The following is a 24,075-nucleotide window of genomic DNA, read 5'->3' as shown; positions in this document are numbered from 1 at the left end:
TCCCAAGCCCATGCAGTGATTTCCACTGTAGAATGGTGTCTGTTTTTAATGCAGCGCCACCTGAGGACCCGAAGCTCACGTCCATCCAATATTGGTTTTGGGCCTTGTCCTTTAGCTTCAAGGTTTCTCTGGATTCTCTGAATCTTTTAATGATATTATGAACCATAAATGCTGAAATTCACAAATTCTTTGCATTCTATGCTTTTTTTATTTCAAATAGATCAGATTATTACTCTTTCTACTGCTCTTCCAAAGCAGTCAATTGAAAGACTTCAGGTTATTAAGAACTTTGCTGCTAGACTCTTAAAACAGGGAAAAGAGAGCATATTACCCCAGTTTTAGCTTCACTCCACCGGCTCCCAGATTCTTTCAGAATAGATCTTAGCAGTCATGGCTTGGTTAAGCTTAGGGAAAGACGGTGATTTGGGTTGAAATAAGTGCTTCCTCAACATTAGATGATCTTTGTTGTCATGGTTACAAAAGTAACAACGTGGGTAACTGCTGACAGATTAACTATAGGCCCGTTTTTTACTGGAGGAAAAAGATTATCAACAAATCAAGTCTGTGGGTTAAGATAATACTTTATTGATTCTGGGAGAAGATTCACAAGCTGTCCAGCAGCATATACACTCATTAAAATCACCCCCACCTTCACCAGCAGCAAGATGGACATGAAATAGTAATGCATCAATTATTATGATCCAGTAATGGAAAACATGTTTGTAATGAATACTTCTACTTTTGGGACTTTAAGTATATTTTGATGCTGATACTTTTATTTTTGTGAGTGCATGACTTCCACTAGTAATAGAATATTTCAATTAGTTACACCTTTTCTTAATATTTTACTTAAAGTTTATATTATTAAAACTTATGATAATGACCAAAAGACAAAATTTAACTAAACCAATCATTGCATTTGATCTCGAAAAATACGTTTTTGTTTTTGCATATTTTCAGAAGGAAAAAAAAATGTCAGTAGAGCTCACACTGTTGTCACTGTAGCCTGACACAACATCAGGGATTCATGAGACATATTTAACAGTCAGCAGCAGAAGGGATCACAAGTCTTTAACACAAACAAAAGGTCTTCGAAAGGAGCACGGGACATTGTTCCAGCGTTTACCTGTAAGAACAGAGAGAGGAAGGAAGCACATAGCACAGATTGCTTTTTACAGTAAAAATATCTCTTGTGTAATTAAGTAGACAAACATTTCTCTTAAACACAGCTCCACATTCCCCTCCTGTCCCATCCACATATTGGGAAGTTACTCAAAGGTTGTGAGTCAAGAAAAACACACAACAATGGCCTGTGAAGGGAATGCCAAATTGTTTATAGAGGACTAACGACTAATAAGTTGTGATAACAATTAAAACTGACCAAGGTTAGAGATAATCTGATACTGGTGATGTCTATGTGTCCATGTTGTTAGGAATATGATGCATCCCTTTTTGAGAGTGTCAGTGATCTTTTTAAAGAAATGAGAACCTGATATCATTGTTTTACACTTTATAGTGATAAAATTTTCTAATCAGTAAAGTTTGGGATCCAGTGAGAGGGTGAATCCTGTAATTATAGTCACAGTGCCACAGACGTCACACCAAAAGGTACTGACTTTTGAACGTGAGCAGGTACAGCCCTCCAACTGTGATACTTCAGAAATTATATTTATGAAGTCTCTTTGGTGTGAAATAGAGTTGGTGAAGAGAACTGCAATGGACTAGTCTGTATCTAGGATTAACAGAAGCTCACAAACTGTCCTAACTCAATGAGTTAGCATTAGCACAACCACTAACACTGTGTCAGCCACTGTCAGTTACAAGCTAACAAACAACATGAACAAATGAAAGATGCTAACTACGCTAACGGTTCTGATCCGTCTGCTAGTCTCTGATTCTGGTCTCAACAGACTCCTCATCTGAGTCTGGGTCTGACTGAGGCTCCAACATGAGGCTGAGTCTTTCTGATGTTTCCTCCTCTAACATCTTCATCCTCTCTGCTCTGTCACCTGGACACCTGGAGCCAGCAGGTGGTGGGCGGGGCCAAGGCCTGATCCAGGTTTCTCAGTCAGGAAGTCAGAGTAGATGTGATTCCAGCCACAGTTTTCCATTCTTTTCACTTTGTATAAGGGCAAACCAAACAAAGTATTAATCATAGCAGAGCATTTTTTACAGAGGTTGAAACATCCAAACATCATTGTCTGGAGGGGAATTTGAAGTCTGATTACCATCTCTGCCCAGATTCATGTTAGTGTGAGAGAATTTGTCTGGTATGTGATTCCACTAGCTATGATTGCCATAACTTTCCATCTATGTATCTGCAAGGATTTAACAGTTTGAAGGACGTGCTCTCTTAAAGGTAGTAGATTTGCAAGTTGCCGAGCAGAGTACTCTGTACAGATATTCTGTATTAGTGTCTGTATATACACCGTATGAATACACATGTGTGTGATTTAGGGTAATGTTAATGAGAAGGGTTTTGAGTGGGTCAATGCACAGATGATAGCAATGTTACATTTCCCAAACTAGCTAGTTAGCCCCTGTGCTAAAATAACTTGCTGTGAAGTGCAGCTGAAAACTTCATTTTTGAAATAGACTGATAAATTTGACAAAACAAAACTCTCCCATATACAAATCACCATCATTAAATCAAGAAATTATATTTGTACCTAGCTTGTTCATCTCTACACAGTGTTCTGCTCCTCCATTGTTGTTGGGCTCGTGAAGACCCCAGGCTTGGTAGTCAAACTTTGAGCCATCAGTCCACATCCACGTTCTCTCCTGGAAGAGACAGCACAGCTTTACTTCTACAAGCACAGGCCACAGTTGCATCAGCTCCTTTGTGTTGCTAAAAGTCTCACCTTTATGCCGTCATAGCATCCGATCCAGGCAGATGAATATGAGCCAGACGTTTTGTGAATTAGTTCCCTAAGAAACATGTGTTCCTCTGCGCTGTGGACCGAGGCCACATTCCCACCAAGAGAGCTGCAGATACGTTGATGAGGGAGACACAGTGAGAAGCCAAGGTAAAGAAATGAGAGGGAAGGAGTGAGTGCATGTAAACAGAGAGAGTGAAAGTAGCAAACACACTGGTATCCTGTCCTATGATACGGACTATATAAACGGACTCAAGTGTTGCACCAACAGCGATGGATTAAGTTTTAGTCCCACATCAGAAGCACCATGTGATTATATTGTTCCAGTACCTCTGCATCACCCATACCTTTGACACGGTTTTGGAAGATGAAACAGCGAGAGCTGAACCGAGTCCAATCAGGAGGACAGCCAGGAACCGCAACGCAATTGTTATGTTAGATAGAAAATAAGATCTTGTTGAGGTAAAGGAAAGGCCACCCTCACATACTCACATTAACACAAACTACAGGTGTGTTCATCAGACAGGTCTTCAGGTATTAGATAGGCCCAGCGAAAGTGGAGAGACACTAAGCAGGAAATGAGGAAGAGGTCCTCAACTGGATTTGAAGTGGAGGTCTGTGAGCCAAATCTGTCCCTCCAGGAATATTTCTCTCCTGTAAGAAGCTGCACTTTTCACTTCCATCGTTTCTCTCAAGGTTTTATTTGGTTATTTGTCACACCCAGTTCCAGTAGATAGAAACATATCTACTCTGGAATAATCTTTCTTCATGTTCATACAAGATACAGTCGTGATGCACTTATGTGCACTGAGGATAATCCTGGGCTCTCTGACAGGTGTGGCTGTGGTCAAACGGTCTGTGTTTCAGTTTCCACCGTTCTGAGGTCAGTTATGATACGGCGCGAATTACACGCATGCGCAGACGTGTGCAGAAACAAAACTTCCGCATTAACACCAAGGTAAAGCTGTAGCAAGTAAACGAACCATTTGTCATCGATTTATCATCCGTGTGGAGGATCTGCTGTAAATGTGACCAGTTTGAGACAGAATATTGTTACAGAGCAGAGCAGCTCCTTTAAGGAATAACTCCGAACGGAGGCTGTGTGCGTGGCGGGAGAGAAAGAGAGAGAAACGGAGAGAGAGCGGTGATGCTGGCGGCCGGAGCAGAACGTTAGCTCGTTAGTTAGCAGTTAGCAGTTAGCAGTGAACGTAGCAGCTCTTTGAATGTTCACTTTAGGCTGTTTGTCAGTAAATAAAAGCTACGACTCCTCAAGACCGAAGTTCCTGCATCTCTGAGCTTCAGCTACAGTCCAGAAGATGAGCCAGGAAGGTTAACAACACTGAGGCGGGAAAATACTGGATTCTACATTGTCGTTGGACTGTGTCAGTGTCATTTAACAGTAAATATTAGATATGTTTCCTCCATACTGCACATTTGATATGTTTACTGTCAGTTTAGAAGAATAATCCTAAAACTTGTTCAGACAGGAAGGAGTAAGGTGAAGATGTCCGGGTAAAGAGCAGCAAGATGGAGGAGAGAGACTCTGAGCTCAGGAGAGACAGACAGCACAAAACCATGAGACAGGACGGGCCCTGAATTATGAGAGATTTGCTGCTACTGCTGTCATGAAAAGGTATGTTTCAGTCTGCTCCATATTTTTGACACTGGTGTAGTAAACAGCTGAATTGCACATATATTTTTTTATTTTTTTGGGAGGGGGAAGGGGGTTGCTTTGGTCTCTCTTTATATATATCTGTAAAAGTCACAGCATACCAATCGCACAGCCTCTAAAATTGCACTCTGACTGAACACCAGCAACACACACACACACACACATACACACACACACACACACTAGAATCAGACTGTGGCAGTTTTAACCAGGGGCAATTTAGCATTAAACAAGCTGTAATTATGCTCAAAGAAATAAAGAAAATAATTGTTGGCAGAGGTTCATCTCAGACACATGTAACACTGAGTGTGGAGTCTTTCATGTTTCAGAAAGCCCTGCCCTTTATGGCACACCTGTCAGCTGTTGGGTCTGACAGGCACCTTGTCTGGCCCAGTGTATTATAGTCTATATATGGTTATATGAGTGAACGTCATTAATCCACATAAGGGGATTAATGACGTTAACTCTCTGGTTGTCAACAGGTTGCAGCAGACAACCTAAGAAGACATACTGCTACTTCAATAGTAAAGTACATTAGTGTAGACATTTAAATAAAACAATGTAAAAACAACTGATAAATTATCTGAGCGAAACACACAAGGTAAAACTCTGCATGAACTTCTGCCATCAAGCTTAACTGTAAATGTAACATCCAAAGAAATTCAAGTATAAATAGGAACACCTAACCTGGCGCATTGACTTCATTTGAGACCGATCTCTGAGGACATAAAGAGCACATAGTTTAAATTGGCTCCCACAGTCACACTGATTTATCTCTGCTATAAAACACATGCAATGGTACAGTAATAGTGATGGGACTAATATTATGTCTTTGTTACTGGTGATAATTTCTGCAGGAGGAGGAACAGTGTACAGCAGTTAAAGTTTCCCTCTAAATGTATTTGATTTGTATGTATGATGATTTGACCATAAGCGGTCCATATACTAGATTTTGAGGAAATATCAGAGAATTTTACCTACTACAATTAACAGCGTACTCATCAGAGAGAGGAGGAAAACAGAGTGAAAACGTGATGCCATCTGTGGAAATACATACAACAAAACAAACTGAATGTGTCGTCTTTTCCAGAACATAGTGACCTGATGTACTGTAAGCCTGAATGACCTAAGAGAACTAACTATTGATATACTGTATATGAGAAATTCAGTTGATAGGTAGAAAACCTATAAACGTTACCTTAGCTGTAGTGATGTCTGACACAGGATGAAGAACAAATAGGCAGGTTGTCAAGAAGCAGAAGATCTGTCCTTATAAACCCTGTCAGGTTTCTTTGATCCTGAGATTTGAACCTCACCAGACATGGGGATTTCCCTCCTGTGATAAAATATGTTTTCTCAGATAAAATATTTTTTGTCTCTCTTTCAGAAAAACAGAACATTTCCTGTGTGTCTCTGTGGATCAGCTACCATCAGGTACACTTACACCGTTATACTTTACATTACATTATGTTTTCAGGTTGTCTGTCTGTCCATCTCATTCCGGTGAACAAGATATCTTATTAACAGTTTAAGGGAACTTCTTCAGATTAGCCACAAACACTTCACTTGGACGAAAGGATGACCTGATTTAGATTTTGTTGGCCAAAGGTCAATGTCACAGTGACCTCACAAAACACCGTTTTGGCCTTGTGAACATGATATCTCTTTACCAACTCAGGGGAATTCATTCAAATTTGGTACAAACATTCACTTGCACTCAAGTGAGCGTTTGTAAACAAGTGTACTAGTAGATTACTACTAGTGTAATCTTTAGCTGTAGTTTGCTAATAGTGGTGCCTGGGGATTGAAAATGTCTTACTTTGGTTTATCTTTCTGCAAAGTTGCAATCTCTTGTGGTGCTTGGATCATAAAAATGGTCATGTCTCAACACTTTGGAAAATGTAATAAATCCCCAGAAAAAATCTTTTTTTAACGGTGGAAATCCTACATGGGGCAAACAGGTAAAGATTATATTTTAAAAAAAATCAGGCCCACCGGACAAACAAGCTCTGCAGGTGCTAATCAAATGAAGATACAAAGAAGCGTCTCACAAAAACTGTTTTGGCACCCAAACTTGGGAGGAACCACATATTTGACATTGTTGATGGCGCTGTCCTCATTTTAAGCATACCACAAAGCTCATCTGGAACAGTGGAAAAAAAAACAACCCAACACTTTTTCCTCTGTTGAGTCATCCTATAGTGGCATGGCATTGTCAGTCAGCCACTTTGGTTCAGACTGAAACATCCCAACAACTATTGTATAAATTGCTGTGATATTTTGTCGAGGTCGTGTCCAGACGATGAAGCCCATTGAGTTAACTGATCCCCTGACTTCTCCTCTTGCACCACCATCTGGTTTTAAGTGAAATTTCTCAACACCTATCACATACTGTAGTAATAATAAGAAATGTTTAAATATCACTGTGGTCTTTCCAATAGACGACTCAACACAATAATCCTGTTGTTAGACAAAGACACATTGCTGCGTTTTTGGCCTCTTCAAGGGTCAATGACAAATAAAGCTTTAAAAAAGTTTTTTTTAAAAGTCTTTTCAAAATGGATATAATGCACATTTTTGAAATTTCAAACACGTCTTATTTGTAAAGCAACATTTCAAAGTTTTTAAATTCATTTTTTGACTTCATCACCTGAAAAATTACATATGGCGCAACCAAATGATTTTAAAACCTTAGGATTGGAACACATAACTACACACAAAAGTTCAGGTTACTGCTTGCTACCCTCTGTGGTGTTGAGGATCCTCTGTGTCGCTAGATCTAAACTGACAATATTCTCTGTATCAGTGTCAGGGGGGTTCGATTGAAGCTGTTCAGCTATGGGGGATTTATCCATTGACTCTGGTGTGAAATTCAAAATTTCCTCCACAGGTCTTTTCCTTCCCCTGTACTTTCTTTGGTCTTGCTTCCACTGTTGCCTCACTTTATTCTGCTCTATTGTGGACAGCTGGCTGATGGGTGGTGTTATAATTTTCCCCTCTCTATTCAACCTATAACTAACTGTAATCACCTCACACATTCTATTCACAATGCATACACATGTTTTTTAAGAGCAAGCCAAGATAAAAGACCTGTGCATGGGAGGTGGTGCTGGTGCCAATCACAATTAACCTAATCTACTGATTTGCATACATCCAGTAAATGATAAATTCCAGCTACAGTTGGGTGGGAGCCAGGTGTACATCTTGACCCGGCAGTATAAATACAGGTATTCCCATTTAATCTACATTCAGTCTAGCTGATAACCTGCTACAGAAACCATGCTCCTCTTCAGACTCAGCAGCACACTGGGTGAGTACACGACCGTCTGTGTTTATATAAGTTCTTCTTTGAATCTTTGAATCTTTGATTGGATAAGATTTCTGCTTTCTTGTTGAAGAGGCTGAGTTATAAATAATAATATTATTATTATATTATTATTATCTTGCTCTCAGGAGGGGTGGGGCTGCCTTTTTCATAACTGTCATCATGACAAAGAAGGTTTCAGCTTGTTTGACATTTTTCCCATTAATTCACTGAACACTGCTGAAGTGGATTTACCCAGAAATTACAAGATAAATGAAATTAACTATGTCTGACAGTTAAATGTTTCTCTTTCAGTGCTGGCAGCAACATGTCTTCTCGCGGGTTTAGGTAAATGATGTTTTTAATTGCTGTATGACAGTGCTTGCACACCTTTTTTCATCATGTGTCTTTATGCTAAGCTTATACTTCCATTTTGATAGATAATTATTACATTATTTGCATCATTTGGTCAAACGTGTAGATAATTCAGCCTCCATGTGAGACGCTTCGGTTTGTGATTGTGTGTTTTTGAAACTTATTTTGGGGACTAACAAACAATTTATAAAACAAACTTTTCATTCCAGGCTTCACCTGCCCCCAGCACTATAAGCCCACTGTGACCCCCCTGTCCACAGAGAGGGTGATCACCTGTGATTCCCTCAACAATGTCCAACGCCTCAGCTGTGGTACGTGGCATTTAAGAAATAAGGCTGTGCATGCAAATGGAGTTCATTAATACACACCCACACACCCAGAGGTGCATCTTGTGAACTGGCAACTGTGTGAGGCCCCAGGCTGTTCGGGGCCCCTCAATGTGCATCTAAATCGAGCAGTTTAATGGTAAAAACATGTTGTATGTAGGCTGTTTCTTAGACTATGTAACTGAAGCATCATGAATAGAGCACTGGAATGAATTTACTATTGTTAACTTTGTCTGTTCTGACAAAAGCAAATCATTCTGTAAGTTTTCCTCTTTTTTTTTTTTTTTTGCTCTCTGACTGTATTAAAATTTTTCCTCTCTGTCCTTGTTTAATTTCTCCCTCTGTGGTGTGTAGAAGACGGAGTGATCAGTGTGGTGACAGCTCTGTATGGACGTGCAGACAGGGAGACCTGCAGCGAGGGCAGACCTCCAAACCAGCTGACCAATACAGCGTGTTCTCAGGAGGGCACTCTGGGTGTCCTCAAGACAAGGTACACCCCCACTACTTCACTGAAATTACAAAAAAAACACTTGACAGTTGATGCAGTTAGTCCCCCCTCTTACTCAGGTGTGCACTATGTCACAAGTAGTAAGGCTGATAACTGAGCCAGTTATTATATCAGATGCAGGTGTGGGGAAGGACATTGTGGACTTGTAAACGTATATTGAAATGATCGCCATGAAATTTGAAAATTGTGGCCTCCTCAGTATGAATTGTAAAAACTTGGTGATCTTCTAAGTTTTCTTCCAGTGCCTGTTTGTCCAAATTAAAGTCTTGACCTTGCCCTGTAAAGTGCCTTGAGATAATGTATATTATGATTTGGCGCTATACAAATAAAATTGAATTGAATTGAATTGAAAATTGCAGTCTTCAGGCTGGCACATGCAGTACCTGCAAAGCTAATGACGTTCCCATCAGCTTTGTATTTAATTCTAATTATAAAAATGTAGCATTTTGATACACCAAGATGGTAAACATGGAAAACATTAAACCTGCTCACTATCAGCAGTGAGCATTGCAATTATCTGAGCATGTTGAAGTTAGTATTCAGCCAACATTAGTACAAACTCATAGTACTGCTAGCATGTAAATAGCATGTAAATAATGCTGAGGTGCATTTGTTTCATAGAATTAAATATTAGATTCAGCACCCCTCCCCCCAACAATACATTTCATACACTCCCTTAGACTGACTGAGGGTGAGTCTCTGTGATACAGATTTGTGAGGGAAGTTTGTGACTGAATAAATCTGGAAATGAGCTGTGTGTTGTCTCTCTGCAGGTGTGATGGCAAGAAAGTGTGCGAGTTCAACACAAACGTTGTCCGTACCTCTGACCCCTGCCGAGGCATTTACAAATACCTGGACACCACCTACGCCTGCTTCCCAGCAAGTCAGTCTCGATTGTGTGTTTAATAAAAGTTACACAAACCGTTAAGTTTGATCAGGACAACATGTCTAATGTGACTCTTGTCACTTTGACAGTCCACAGTGTCACATGTGAGCACTCCTTGGCCACCCTGCAGTGTGGTAAGATCTGAATTATTTTTAATGTGATAAAATGTGTGGTTATGTTTTCTTAGCATTTCAACCCTCACCTGAACGTCTTACTGCTCCTCCTCTTCTTGTCAGATGAGGGGCAGGTCATTCAAGTGTACGGTGCTGATTACGGACGTCGGGACCAGACCACCTGCTCTTTCCAACGTCCTGCCGGTCAGGTCCGAAACGTCCAGTGCTCAAGGCCCACTAACAAAGTGGCTGAAAGGTGCGGTTGCCCACTCTTTCTGTAAAACAGGAGGGATGAATGCCATATGTTGATACATACAGTTCCCATTCTCCAGTGCACATTCAAGCCTGTATTCACTCACATCACTCTGCTTCCACAGCTGTAACGGGAAAAGCAGCTGCACTGTCAAAGCGAGCAATTCCCTGTTCGGAGACCCCTGTGTCGGCACTTACAAGTACCTGGAGGTGTCTTACAGGTGTCAGTGTAAGTAGCTCAAAGGTCCTTCTGGGCTGTTTCACTCCACTAAAGCTAGTTTGTGATCCCAAAGAGCAAAACATCCTGACACAGAGCACGCTGAGTGCCTGCCCCCCAAGAGCAGCTGTCCCAAAAGAGAGCTTGAAAAACGCACAGTGTGATACTTCTGCCTCTAGGGCTCTCTCAGTCACAACTAGGGTTGCACATCTCTCTGTGATAAATGATTCGATATGCATCTAGATACACGATTCGATTCAAAAACAATATCCTTTTATTACAGACCGATTCGATACGAATCGATATCATACAGTGTAAGAATGATACGATTTGATCCTATGGTTAATATTTGTTGTAGATATTTTATATAATAAAGAAGCCAAGTCTATGAAAGTGACAGTACAATAGTTTCTTTTTAAATATGTAAAAGACTGGCACTGCCAAAAAAAAAAAACAGAACAACAAAATCCCATGTCAATGTATTTATTTTTAGACATGGACCAAAAAAAAGTCTGGCTGAATCGTTGGATGGGAACTCCAGAGGTAAAAGTAGCACAGAATAGTAACAACAAACTTTGTTCGCGTTGTTTTAGAGACCTGGCACGTGTGTAATGCCGCCAACCGATTCAAAGTCTCGCCATATCCATGACTCTATAACCAATTCTTCTAGGAATTCATTGATAATTCGTATCGATTGAAGAGGCTGCTACCGATGCAGCCGTATCTCTCACTTGTTGAACCGAAGATCCGGTCGCATCGGTTTATCGTTCACAACCCTAGTCACAACCATAACAAAAGATGGTGCTGGGTGATATCATGAAATAGCATGGAAGGTCAAGAATGAACTTTGACTCACAGTGTGTAAAACACTGCTTTAGAAAACATTATCCTGCAGGAACAGAATATTTTTATGTTTTCAGTAACTAAAGTCAATATTTTATCTGTTCTTTTGCAGATCCCATGCATGAAATGGATCCCTGAACCCAAAATAACATCACAATTTTCCATGCTTGAAATGAAGTAAATTTGTTCATGGTACATTTAATTAATTTTCTCTACTGCAGTTTTCTTTTTTTCTTTTATTTGGAATCACGTGACAGCGATAGTACACATTGTCTCCATTGTTAATTCCTTTTTACAGAATGATCCATCTTTTTTTAGTATCTTTTTTAAAAAAATGTATAATGCAATTATAAAAATAAACAGAACAAGAAAACGGGGTGTGTCCCATTGTGATAAAAATAAATAAATAAATGGATAAAAGAATTAAATTAATTTAAACAAAAGAAGGGAATTTCAGGGAAATTATACATTTTCCATTCCTTCCAGATGTCTTTTTGATCTCTGCAGCCTCATGGAGATAGTGATTCTTTCCATTACAAATACTTCATAAGTGATATCGTACCAGTCCTTTTCTCTGTTTTATTTCATTTATTTGACTGTAACTTTTTCTGTTTTCATTGTGCTCTTCAAATAAACTTGCCTTGCATTGACCTCTTGTCTGGCCTTGTGTAATTTACATTAAAATATAACACAGTAAGGTTCAAAGCTGTAGCTGCCACTGTGCACAGCAGGGTCATGTCCAAGGTGGTATTTCTGTAATCTATAACATCTTTTGTATATAGTATTCTTGCTAAAACTTACATCTTTTTTTAGAATAAATATCTTAAAATTTACAAAGATTTATAAACAGATGATAGATCAATAGCATAGTTTGACTAAATGGATTGTAAAACTTTGTGTTAATTATTTTTGTAAAATTTTGTCACAATTGTGTGAAGTCTTGGAAAAAAAATGTTTCTCTCCTGTAAGAAGCTGAACTTTTTGCTTTAAAAGAATATAGTGAGTACAGCCTTTCTCAGCTTCTGTACTGTAGCACCACTGCGCATTTACATTACATTGATGAAGGTTTGTTGTGACACATTTTACCTCCATCAGAAGAATTACAGCTCCTGTGATTTGGATATTCCACTCAGTCATATTGTGATTTTGATAACATTGAGATTAGTTGTTCAGCCCTACATGTATAACTCTATTTACAAGAAATGACTTTTATATTAAAGTCACCATCAAGTAGCCAGTTAGCTACTTTAACTAGTTTTCTATATCTACCTCATTCTTTTAACCCAAGCTAGGATGAAGACCTTTAGTGAAGCATGTAAACTAGAATATTATGTGAAGGGATAATTCAGTGCCTTTGTTTGTTGGAGGTGAAGAAATAAGAATAAACTTAACTTAAACCTCTAATTCTGATACTGTGTATAGTCCTGGAAATGAACAAACTCAGAGTTCACATTACAAAGCTGAAGCAGACTTTGTTTTTGAAACTGCAGTAATTAACTCACACCTCTGGGAGGCACTGTTGAGGAGCCTCACTATCGAGACTGTGGAGGGAAGATGTCCTGGTTCTTAGAGATGTAACTGAACACTCCAGACAATCAGCTGCCTTTGTTCTCTGTTAAATTAACAGAAAATAACATCAGTTACATCGGGCTTGTGGCGTGGCTGAGAGCGGTGACTGCTTTGTTGTGACATCACAAAGTTCCAGAAGTCCTGACGGCTGGTTTTAAGGCTCAGTGTCTGAATACAGGCTGTGTGCATTTCTCTGTGGACTGAGGCTTTGATACTTTCACAGTATTAATATAGAACCTAGACCTGCTTTATAATCACAAACACATGGACGTCTACCTTTAGACTGGGTGGAACTTTAAAACAAGTTGGAAAAAATAACTTTAATTGAACACTTATGTGTGAACTCCACAGTGTTGATGACAAAGTCCTGTTTAATAAATAAAGCAGGAAGCATTACTTTATTCCTTCTTATCAAAAAATCAATAAACTTCCAGGAGGATAATCAATTCTAAGCTTTGGTGTTTCCTCATTCCAGATTTATGGGACTCACAATAGTGTTTCCTCAGTTCCTGTTATTGTTGTTTACATGAAAAGTACGACACAAAAAAGTCTGATTGATTGGAGGCCACTGTGCTTTTGAAACTTTCAATGCATCAGAAATGTTTTTGCAGCCTTCTGAGCTCTGCAGGCAGCTCCTTCCTCCTCATTGATATGTATTGTCAGCTGTGAGACCTGATATCCACAGGTGTGTCTCTGTCCAAATCATGTCCAATCAGCTGAATTGACCACAGGTGGACTCCTATCAAGGTGTCAAAACATCTCAGAGATGATATAGATAAGAGAAATGTGAGGAACCTGAGCAAAGTGTCTGTATACTAAACGTCAATGTTATGTTTAAATTTTTCCTATTTAACACATTTGCAAAAATATCTAAACTTTTGTTTTGGCTTTGTCATTATGAGAAATTGAGTGTGGACTAATAGGGGAAAATGAATTTCAAGGATTTTAGGATGAAGCTGCTACATGACAAAATGTGAAAAAAGTGAAGGGGTCTGCAGACTTTCTGAATTAACTGGACTGTTCATAAACTCCTTATGAAAATGTGTTCATTTTATGTTTCTAGGTTACACACACCTGATCTGAGGGAGAGGTGAGAAAAGTCTCCTTCCTCCTTTAGATAATATTGGATCAGTTAGTAATTTAGTATCTGTTATCACAGTCTGGACACACCCAGAAAACCATACATTCCAACTTTGATAGTGAGTTTACATTTTAACACAGCTGAACAGTAGCCATTGTTTGTCATTTACTGTACAACATGTGAAACACATTTTATGGTTCTCGACCCAGCATTATAAATACAGGTGTGTCCAATTCAACTACAGTCAGTCCGACTGTTCACCTGCCTCAGAAACCATGCTCCTCTTCAGACTCAGCAGCACACTGGGTGAGTACACGACCGTCTGGGAAAATAATTACTGGGTTTATAAAAGTTCTTCTTTGAATTTTGATTGGATAAGATTTCTGCTTTCTTGTTGAAGAGGTTGAGTCCCGTCATTATATCTGATTGGCGGTTCAGGACGCTGGATGGAGTAACTGTTATGAGATGAACCAAGTGTTTTTCACTGTCATCTGTCTGGTAGAAAGTCCAGTGTATGTCTACAGCCATGCCTGTATGTCCTGAGCTAATTAGCAGATGTGATAATTTTGTTGGTATTTGAACATAAACCAGTGTTGGACAAACTGTAAATACGACCTGATGATGTTACCAGAGGTTCAACAAAATCCATGAATGTTTGTACCAGCCTGTGAATATTCTCATTTGTCCAGGTCGTAGTATCTCAAAGGAGTTTTAAATCGAAAGCAACTGGACTTGGTTATTTGTCTAGGAAGACGTTTCACCTCTCATCCAAGAGGCTTCATCAGTTCTTTCTCGCACCTGGTCAGGCTGGGACTTGGACCAGCTGTCAAATGGTTGATTTATTTCAGTGAGGACCAACGTGACGGTTGATGATTAATTCCTCCAGTGACCACGGTTAAAGCTCCACAGATATATATTTTCAAAGTTATTTGAATTTTGTACATCCAGCTGGAGCAAAAGGAACAAGACATTAAACATGTTTAGTGAACTTGCAAATGTGGCATTTTAACGTGGTGCAATTTATCAGTTTTGTCTTTAAAGCTCCACACAGTCTAAAGGTAGATGTCCATGTGTTTGTGATTATAAAGCAGGTCTAGGTTCTATATTAATACTGTGAAAGTATCAAAGCCTCAGTCCACAGAGAAATGCACACAGCCTGTATTCAGAAACTGAGCCTTAAAACCAGCCGTCAGGACTTCTGGAACTTTGTGATGTCACAACAAAGCAGTCACCGCCCTCAGCCACGCCCCAAGGTCCGCCCACCTGGACCCTCCATCCAACTGTGCAGGATTTGGTTTCTCTGAGTGTTTACCTGAAATCTGCTATATTTTTATTGATCAGTCAGTCAACAGTCAGCCAATCAGAAGAGAGTCTCAGATCCTCTCTTCTGATTGGCTGACTGACCTGTTGTTACCAGAGCTCCAGAGAGAAGCCTGAGAGAGGAGATGTAAAACTACACTGAGATGGTTTTTGGTTCTTAAAAATATATCCTCTGATTGTTGTCAACACTTCAAAAAGTGTAAAAAAGCATTTTTATTTAACAACCTCTGTGTTTGTTTTCTAAAGGTTTAACATGACATTTAGGTTCTGTTCGTTCAGATGTTTCAGCTCGTTCAGAAGTTTGACTGATTTTTGACAGTGATGTTTCTTTTTCAGTGCTGGCAGTGACCTGTTTGCTCATGACAGCAGGTAAATATAAAATGAATCTAGTATTGTTATCTTCTGTAATCTACACACTTTCTTTTTACATACATGTCCTGAAGACATTTGAACTCACACTTTCACATGTTTTTAGATGTTTCCACAGAAAGAATTATCACCTGTGAAAACGGCAACCAACGTCTAAGCTGTGGTATGATTGAGGTCTAAAGCTTTGTCCACAACAACACATTTAGTCTGGACAACAAGAACAAAACAATAACAATTCAGTTCAACTCAATTCAGTTTTATTTACATATTGCCAAATAGCACTTTACAGAGAGAGGTCAAGACCTTTCACACTTTGTTGTTACAGACACTGGAGTGATCAGCGTGGAAGCAGCTCTGTATGGACGAGCAGACAGAGAGACCTGCAGTGAAGGACGACCCCCTCAGCAGCTCAGCAACACACAGTGCTCTCTGCAGGGGACTGTGGACCGCCTGAGGAAAAGGTAAACAGCCAGGCTGGTAGCTTTTAAAAGCTCACCAGCTATATATATATATATATATATATATATATATATATATATATATATATATAGCCACGGGAAAAACTGTATTCAGTTTGTTTTTTCCTCTTCGTGTTTCCTGTAGGTGTGATGGCAAGAAAGTGTGTGAAATAAATGCAAACGTCATCCGCACTTCTGATCCCTGCAAAGGCATCTTTAAATATCTGGAGACCAACTACACCTGCTTTCCAGCAGGTCAGTAACACATCTGCATGTGTAGCATAGCATTATTAGCACCATTCACACAAGCTTCACAGAAGATCAGAACAGTTTTGAGACAGTAACGAGACAGGAGTCAATACAACTATGTCACCTTACTCCGGAAACTTTTCAGCCAGGAGAACTTCATGGACTCTGTATTTAATGAAATGATTGACAGTCCTCAAGACAACATGACAGCTGGGAATAATCAGAGAAAACAGACAGGAGCGATTAGCACAAGAAGCTTGTTTCCAGCTGGTTTGCATGTCAGCAGTTCAGCCTCCAGCACTATTGATGAATTTCCTGGTGTGACTGAGCCGTTAATCGTGTGCTGTCTAATCTGCTTTACGTTACAGATCACCTTGTTATATGCGAGCACTCTTCAGCAAAACTACACTGTGGTAAGACCTTTTTTTTGTTTGTGGTTTTTGTAGTTTTATTTATCTACATGGGCGTGTGTATGTACATATGGCATTCTGTTCTATTCTATTCTATTCTATTCTACTCTATTCTATTCTATTCTGTATTCTGTAGCATTTTCATTTTATTTCATCACTCCTCATCGACTTGTCCTCCTCTTCTGCTCAGATGAGGGGCAGGTTATATTTGTGTACGGTGCTGATTATGGACGCCGCGACCAGACCACCTGCTCCTTCCAGCGTCCTGCCTCTCAGATCCAAAAAGTCCAGTGCTCAAGTCCCACAACCAAAGTGGCTGAAAGGTGCAGCTGACCGCTCTTTGTTGATTTAAATTTCAGGTCCAAAATCAGTCAATACCGATGGACTCCTCATTAACTTTAGAACTGGAGTACAGTGATAACTACTCACATCGCATCACTCTGCATCCACAGCTGCACCGGAAAAAACAGCTGCACTATAAGAGCGAGCAACTCAGTGTTTGGAGACCCCTGTGTCGGCACTTACAAATACCTGGAGGTGGCTTACGTATGTCAGTGTAAGTAATTCAAAAGCCCTTAGGTGCTGAATGTAATGCTGCAAACACACAAATACTATAAAAACACCACAACAGAGCTGTGATGAAAAAATAAAAAAGAAACAGCGATTGAATATCACTTATTTCTGCAGCTGTGCTGTTTAACATGAATTTGTTGTCTGTTCTCTTGCAGATCCTTTGTGAACACATTGAGATCACAATAATATCAGAATATTGTCAGTAGCATCAAGAATAAATCAGCAAAATGTCTCATCAGTCTATGATCAAATTCAATGACTAGAGAAGTGTGGGATTTAATCGATTCATAAAATATTGTAGTATAAATGAAAAACACTATGTTTGATTGTTTTTTTTCTACTGCACTTGTATTGCCTTAATTAAATCTGGGTGTATTTTCCTTTTATTTCATTATGCTGGAATCAACTGAGTTCATTTCCCATTAAATTGTGTTTTAATATATTTCAATTGTTCAATTGTTGTATCTTGCCTCTTTATTCGTAAAGTGCTATACAAATAAACCTGCCTGGCCTTGTTTTACATAATCACACTAAAATATTGATATGTCACAGTTAGACATCCAATGATGTTTGTTTTGTAATGATGTAACTGTGGACTTTCAGTCATTCAGACTGTGGCATGAAAAAGCACATCTTCCGCACAGGGCATGAACACATGAATGAGTGTCAGTGGAGAGTAGGAGCCATATTGATGAGACATACTGAGAGAGACTACTCTTATTGTTCATTTCTCTTCTGTATGGAGGATAATTATGGGAGGTTTTGGACTTAAATACTGAAGAACGCTTAAAAACATGATGATTCTCAGGCCAGTTCTGAGCCACATAGAGAGTCTTTTTTCTGTGATTTTTAACCAGATGCATAGATGTTTATTCACAGAGTGAGACTGAGTTATAACTCAGAGAAGAAGCCTGATTTTTTTGAAGCAATTTGTGGTTCTCAGGTTAGAGCACCTGCCTGCACCTGCCCCCTTCACCTCACACAGTATTTTTAAATGTTATATTGTGGATAAAAGAGTTTTTGGAGATGTAATTTATTCATGTGCATCATATCAGCTCTTTGGCAGCCAGATCTCATTTTATTACAGTAAATGTGCTTCATATAAATGTGGAAGCTTAATTTTAATTACTCTGCTGCTCTGGTATCTGAGAACATATTAAATGCATTCTACAGTTTCTCTTTAATAGCTTTTATACTGTACTGTGCTTTAACATCCATCTGTAAATAGCAGGCACCTCCTGCTCTTCAGGCCTAACGGAGGTCGATGCTCTTAGAACAGGACAATTTATTACTAGCAGTTCAGTGGGAGACAACATTCACATTGTGGCAGATGTTTGATGTTTGCTGAACACCCCAACGTTACTCAACACTGAGCTGTTTGCTGTGCTGTCGTGATATTTGCTTATTGATTACCTTTCACCCCTATTTACTGTAGCCCTGAGGGATTGGATATAAAAAAACACACACAACTAAAACACATTAATTAATTGAATTAACACATTAATTCAATCAATTTGACAACATATGCGCCATCCACCCCCCGGTGGGTTGTGAAGGTATTGCAGTTGGGCCAGCAAATCATGTTTAAAAGCTTCATATGGATTCATTATGATGTAAGTCCCACGGCAGCTTTATGTGACTTGATGAGTCTCCTTTTGAATTATCTAGAAGTTACGTGAGCTTTTTCAAAGATATTGTTTTTCAGGTGTTGTAATTTATGTGTTTCTTCTTTAACTTCATGGTATTTTGATTATCAGTGACTGTGGTTTACTTTTCTCTGTATGTCTGTTCCAACTGATAAGGAAGAGGTGCAGACTTTTCACTGGTCATTTGTTTTGCATACAGAGAGACAGAATAAATACCAGGTGTCAGCTTCAACCACTGGCAGTTCAGCTCTTCATCGAACACCAGATCCTCTAGCACCATGCTCTGCTCCAGACTGAGGGCCACACTGTGTGAGTACACATCTGACTGGAAAATTATGGTGTGGGTTCATATAAATGTGGAAGCTTAAATTTAGATTTTATTTATTTTGTTATTTTGTTATTTTTTGCTTTTTTTTTTTTTTTTTTACAAAAAAACTATGCCGCTCTGATATCTGAGAACATTTTAAAATAAATGCGTCCTACAGTTTCTCTGTAATAGCTGTTATACTATACTGTGCTTTAACATCCATCTGTAAATAGAAGGCATCTCCTGCTCTTCAACATGTGTGATTCAGGAGAGAGTCGGAAGTCATCAGCATAACAGTGAACAGTGAAATATTGATTAGGAACAATTGTGTTATTTATGTATAATGTAAACTCCAAAGGACCAAGGATCGATCCCTGTGGCAACCCATTTATGATGGTGAGATGGCTTGACTGAAAACCATCAACAACAACAGTCTTGAGTTCTCCCTGAGAGTTAAATTACTGAGGTGAATCACGTGCTCCTGAGTCTTATTTGGTTCACTCGCTGAGAAGTGGCCCACTGAACTGTTGCATTCGTAAACTGTTGATTCTACCTTAAGAGAACAAGGTACTTTACACAGACCTCCAGCTTGGGAAGCCTTAGAAAGTCACAGGCTATTATACATTTTGAATTATTCATCATTTGTATACCCTTGTATAACATCTAAAGTCTTTAAGTAATTCATAAAACTCAACATCCGTAGATTGGATTAATACTATTTATATTTCTGTCATCCTAACACGGAAGTTTTTCTCACTAACTCACACAGACACTGTTGAAGTGGATTTACACAGAAATATCAACATGAATGAAATGAACTTTGTCTGACACAGTTCAATGATGTTTCTGTTTCAGTGCTGGCAGCGACGTGTTTACTCACGGGTTCAGGTAAATGATGTTTGTTTGCTCTATGATAGTGCTTGCACTTCTTTTTTCATGATGCACCTTCATGTTAAGCTTACACTCCCATTCTGATACTTAATTATTGCAGCACTATTTGGACAATTGTATAAATAATTGAGCTAACAACAGTACACATTGTCCTACAATTATAACTGTAAATGCAAATGAACTGTTTATGTTTAAATAAAAAAAATCAGACTAGATAAATGACACAACCAGACTCTCAGTTTCAATTTTTGTAGAAGATGATTGAAAAAAGAGAAGAACTGAAATCACTCTTGCGTCATCTGTTTCATTCATGCACCATCACTGGCTCAGTCACCATCGTTTGGCTGTCAGCTGACTAGAAACATCCAACCTGACACTTCTCCCTATGAAGACCTGGTCCCAGCAGCATATTTTATTTGTATAGCCACAGTGAGAGAGACAGTGACATGCAGCGTGCCGACTCGAACCAGGGCTGCTGCAGTCGGGACTACGCCTTAGCATTTCATTCCAGGCTTTTCCAGTGCCCAGCTAGTTTCTGTATCCTCCGGGAGCGCCCTGGCTACGGAGAGAGTGATCACCTGTGATGACCTCAACAACGTCCAGCGCCTCAGCTGTGGTAAGTGGCATTTAAGAAATCAGGCTGGGCATGCAAACACAGTTCATGAGCACACACACACACACACACACACACACTGTAGTTTATTTTGACTCAGCCCTAAACACACTGTCCTGCTGCTCCAAATCCATCCACCACTGAAAATAGTCAGAAGCAACTGCACTGTTTTTTCTTCTTTTCTAAAAACAGTGTTGTAGGGAATTTTTTTGCTCTAAAAATAGTCAAAGTTTTTGGTTTGGGTCATTTTCATCAAACTTGTTGATAATATAGAACTATTCAATTTTATTTGTATAGCGCCAAATCATAATATACATTATCTCAAGGCACTTTACAGGGTCAGGTCAAGACCTTACTTTGTTTCAGAGAAAAACCCAACAGTTCCCACAAAGAGCAAGCGCTTGGTGACAGGGGGGAGGAAAAACTCCCTTTTAACAGGAAGAAACCTCCAACAGAACCGGGCTCAGGGTGGGGGGGGTCTGCCTCGACCGGTTGGGTTTAGGAGGAGATAAAAAGAGGGGGTGGGGGGAGGAGAGAGGAGAGAAGAGAGAGAGACCAGGAACAGCTGTGTCGGTAATGGTGTTATCAATAATAGTGACAGGTAACTAGAATTACTTCCTTGTGGTTGTCTGCCTCCGTGACTCAGACTAGTTTTAGATTACATCCCTGTTTATCCAGAGTCATAAAATATTAACCATTTGTGCAAAATTATGTCATAATTTCTGTGTGAAGTCTTGAGTAGTGGCTAAAAAGTGTTTTATGAAGTCACCACAACCTTGACCTTTGACCTTTGACCATCAAACTCTAATCACTTCATTCTTTAGTCCAAGTGAATGTTTGTGCCAAATTTGAAGAAGTTCTGTCAAGGTGTTACTGAGAGATTGTGTCCACAAAAACAGGACGTGCATACATACAGACAACCAGAAAATAATACGTCGCCTTCGTGGAGGCATAAAAACAAAGAACATCATCAGCCTCATCATGTTAATTTTCCACTGGTACGTTTTTGCTCTTTGACTGTATTAATATTTTTCCTCTCTGTCCTTGTTTAATTTGTCCCTCTGTGGGACAGCTCTGTATGGACGTGCAGACAGGGAGACCTGCAGCGAGGGCAGACCTCCAAACCAGCTGACCAATACAGCGTGTTCTCAGGAGGGCACTCTGGGTGTCCTCAAGACAAGGTACACCCCCACTACTTCACTGAAATTACAAAAAAAACACTTGACAGTTGATGCAGTTAGTCCCCCCTCTTACTCAGGTGTGCACTATGTCACAAGTAGTAAGGCTGATGCAGCACAAAACCTGAGACAGTTATTCCCAATCAGACGCAGGTGTGAGGACAGAGGCCACGCTTTGAGAGAGGCCGCCTCAGACTGACTGAGGGTGCAGGGACACTGTGTGATACAGATTTGTGAGGGAAGTTTGTGACTGAATAAATCTGGAAATGAGCTGTGTGTTGTCTCTCTGCAGGTGTGATGGCAAGAAAGTGTGCGAGTTCAACACAAACGTTGTCCGTACCTCTGACCCCTGCCGAGGCATTTACAAATACCTGGACACCACCTACGCCTGCTTCCCAGCAAGTCAGTCTCGATTGTGTGTTTAATAAAAGTTACACAAACCGTTAAGTTTGATCAGGACAACATGTCTAATGTGACTCTTGTCACTTTGACAGTCCACAGTGTCACATGTGAGCACTCCTTGGCCACCCTGCAGTGTGGTAAGATCTGAATTATTTTTAATGTGATAAAATGTGTGGTTATGTTTTCTTAGCATTTCAACCCTCACCTGAACGTCTTACTGCTCCTCCTCTTCTTGTCAGATGAGGGGCAGGTCATTCAAGTGTACGGTGCTGATTACGGACGTCGGGACCAGACCACCTGCTCTTTCCAACGTCCTGCCGGTCAGGTCCGAAACGTCCAGTGCTCAAGGCCCACTAACAAAGTGGCTGAAAGGTGCGGTTGCCCACTCTTTCTGTAAAACAGGAGGGATGAATGCCATATGTTGATACATACAGTTCCCATTCTCCAGTGCACATTCAAGCCTGTATTCACTCACATCACTCTGCTTCCACAGCTGTAATGGGAAAAGCAGCTGCACTGTCAAAGCGAGCAATTCCCTGTTCGGAGACCCCTGTGTCGGCACTTACAAGTACCTGGAGGTGTCTTACAGGTGTCAGTGTAAGTAGCTCAAAGGTCCTTCTGGGCTGTTTCACTCCACTAAAGCTAGTTTGTGATCCCAAAGAGCAAAACATCCTGACACAGAGCATGCTGAGTGCCTGCTTAGGGCCCCTGTGGCCACCAGAGGGCCCCCAAGAGCAGCTGTCCCAAAAGAGAGCTTGAATTGTTTTTTGAGACACATTAAGTCAACTATAATCATACAAAATGCCTCTGTCGGAGCAACACAGCTACAACTAATAAAACCGAAAACGAGTGGGTTACATTTACAGTGGGTGGGCAAAGGTTCAACTGTTATCAGTAGACAATACAGTACAGTACAATGAAGGAAAATTTAAGGTATTTCTTCATGAGATAACCTTGTTAGGACTCTTTGTTTATTAAAAAACATACCCGCACAAGCAACATTGTATGATGGGATGGTATATTCACTTTAAAAAAACCAACATGTGGTATGTCACTTGAGCTATCTCAGGAGCAGAGCTGCTCATGTTAAACTCTGGCACAGTAGCTTTCAAAACCTGCTCACCTGGTTGACAAACATTATCCTGCAGGAACAGAATATTTTTGTGTCGTCAGTAACTAAAGTCAATATTTTCTCTGTTCTTTCGCAGATCCCACAGTTCAACCGGGCCATTAAAGCCAAACTAACATCACATTATATATGCTTTGAATGATATAAATATAAATGAAACAGTTTTGGTTTACAGTGCATTTGATTAATTTTCTCCACTACATTTTTATTTTTGCATTTTATTTCATTTTATTCAGCTGTAACTCTTTGTTTTCATTATGCTCTTCAAATAAACTTGCCTTCATTACCTTTCATTACAGTCTGTCAGGGTAGTTTAAAGCTGTAGCTGCCACTGAGGACACCACGGTCACATCCTCAATGGTATTTCTGTAATATATAATCTAATACATCTTTTGTATTTAGTATTCTTACTAAAACTTTCATTATTATGTCCATGTACAAAACTGCAGTGATTAACTACTTGAAAGAAACTCCTCCTGTCCTCAGGTATGATTTTTCTTTAGACTAT

At 39.7% G+C, this 24,075-nt stretch overlaps 2 protein-coding genes across 2 annotated transcripts; one reads left to right on the top strand and one right to left on the bottom strand.

The window, feature by feature from the left end:
• Window positions 1–563: 563 nt before the first annotated feature.
• LOC139615307 (lectin-like) lies at window positions 564–4,367 on the bottom strand. The gene is made up of 4 exons (XM_071473143.1): window positions 2,862–4,367; window positions 2,670–2,781; window positions 2,010–2,119; window positions 564–1,126 (listed from the first exon to the last, which is right to left on the bottom strand). Exons 1-4 carry the CDS (start codon window positions 2,937–2,939, stop codon window positions 1,046–1,048), a joined length of 381 nt encoding a protein of 126 aa, XP_071329244.1. The 5' UTR covers window positions 2,940–4,367; the 3' UTR covers window positions 564–1,045.
• Window positions 4,368–4,375: 8 nt separating this feature from the next.
• On the top strand, window positions 4,376–23,860 carry LOC139615319 (uncharacterized). Its single transcript, XM_071473161.1, has 25 exons — window positions 4,376–4,509; window positions 5,936–5,982; window positions 7,801–7,858; window positions 8,168–8,200; window positions 8,437–8,538; window positions 8,908–9,043; window positions 9,835–9,944; window positions 10,037–10,081; window positions 10,184–10,316; window positions 10,438–10,545; window positions 14,101–14,140; window positions 14,232–14,328; window positions 15,679–15,711; window positions 15,818–15,874; window positions 16,037–16,172; window positions 16,315–16,424; window positions 16,787–16,831; window positions 17,019–17,151; window positions 17,281–17,384; window positions 19,267–19,356; window positions 20,210–20,242; window positions 22,329–22,438; window positions 22,629–22,810; window positions 22,932–23,027; window positions 23,647–23,860. Exons 3-25 carry the CDS (start codon window positions 7,828–7,830, stop codon window positions 23,681–23,683), a joined length of 2,001 nt encoding a protein of 666 aa, XP_071329262.1. The 5' UTR covers window positions 4,376–4,509; window positions 5,936–5,982; window positions 7,801–7,827; the 3' UTR covers window positions 23,684–23,860.
• The last annotated feature ends 215 nt before the right edge of the window (window positions 23,861–24,075 follow it).

Source organism: Trachinotus anak, unplaced genomic scaffold, assembly GCF_046630095.1.
Source record: "Trachinotus anak isolate AG129_WGS33_773 ecotype Australia unplaced genomic scaffold, CSIRO_AGI_Tana_v1 ptg000046l, whole genome shotgun sequence".
In the NCBI taxonomy this organism is placed as follows: Eukaryota; Metazoa; Chordata; class Actinopteri; order Carangiformes; family Carangidae; genus Trachinotus; species Trachinotus anak.
The sequence above is the reverse complement of the archived record's forward strand: the minus strand, read 5'-3'. Positions and strand labels throughout refer to the sequence as shown.

Coding starts and splice junctions, on each gene's coding strand:
- LOC139615307 (XM_071473143.1), bottom strand. CDS start 2,939: ATGTTTCTTAGGGAACTAATTCACAAAACGTCTGGCTCATATTCATCT. Junction 2,782..2,861: donor GATGCTATGACGGCATAAAG/GTGAGACTTTTA, acceptor TGTCTCTTCCAG/GAGAGAACGTGGATGTGGAC. Junction 2,120..2,669: donor TGTAGAGATGAACAAGCTAG/GTACAAATATAA, acceptor CCTTATACAAAG/TGAAAAGAATGGAAAACTGT.
- LOC139615319 (XM_071473161.1), top strand. CDS start 7,828: ATGCTCCTCTTCAGACTCAGCAGCACACTGG. Junction 15,875..16,036: donor CAACCAACGTCTAAGCTGTG/GTATGATTGAGG, acceptor TTGTTGTTACAG/ACACTGGAGTGATCAGCGTG. Junction 23,028..23,646: donor TACCTGGAGGTGTCTTACAG/GTGTCAGTGTAA, acceptor GTTCTTTCGCAG/ATCCCACAGTTCAACCGGGC.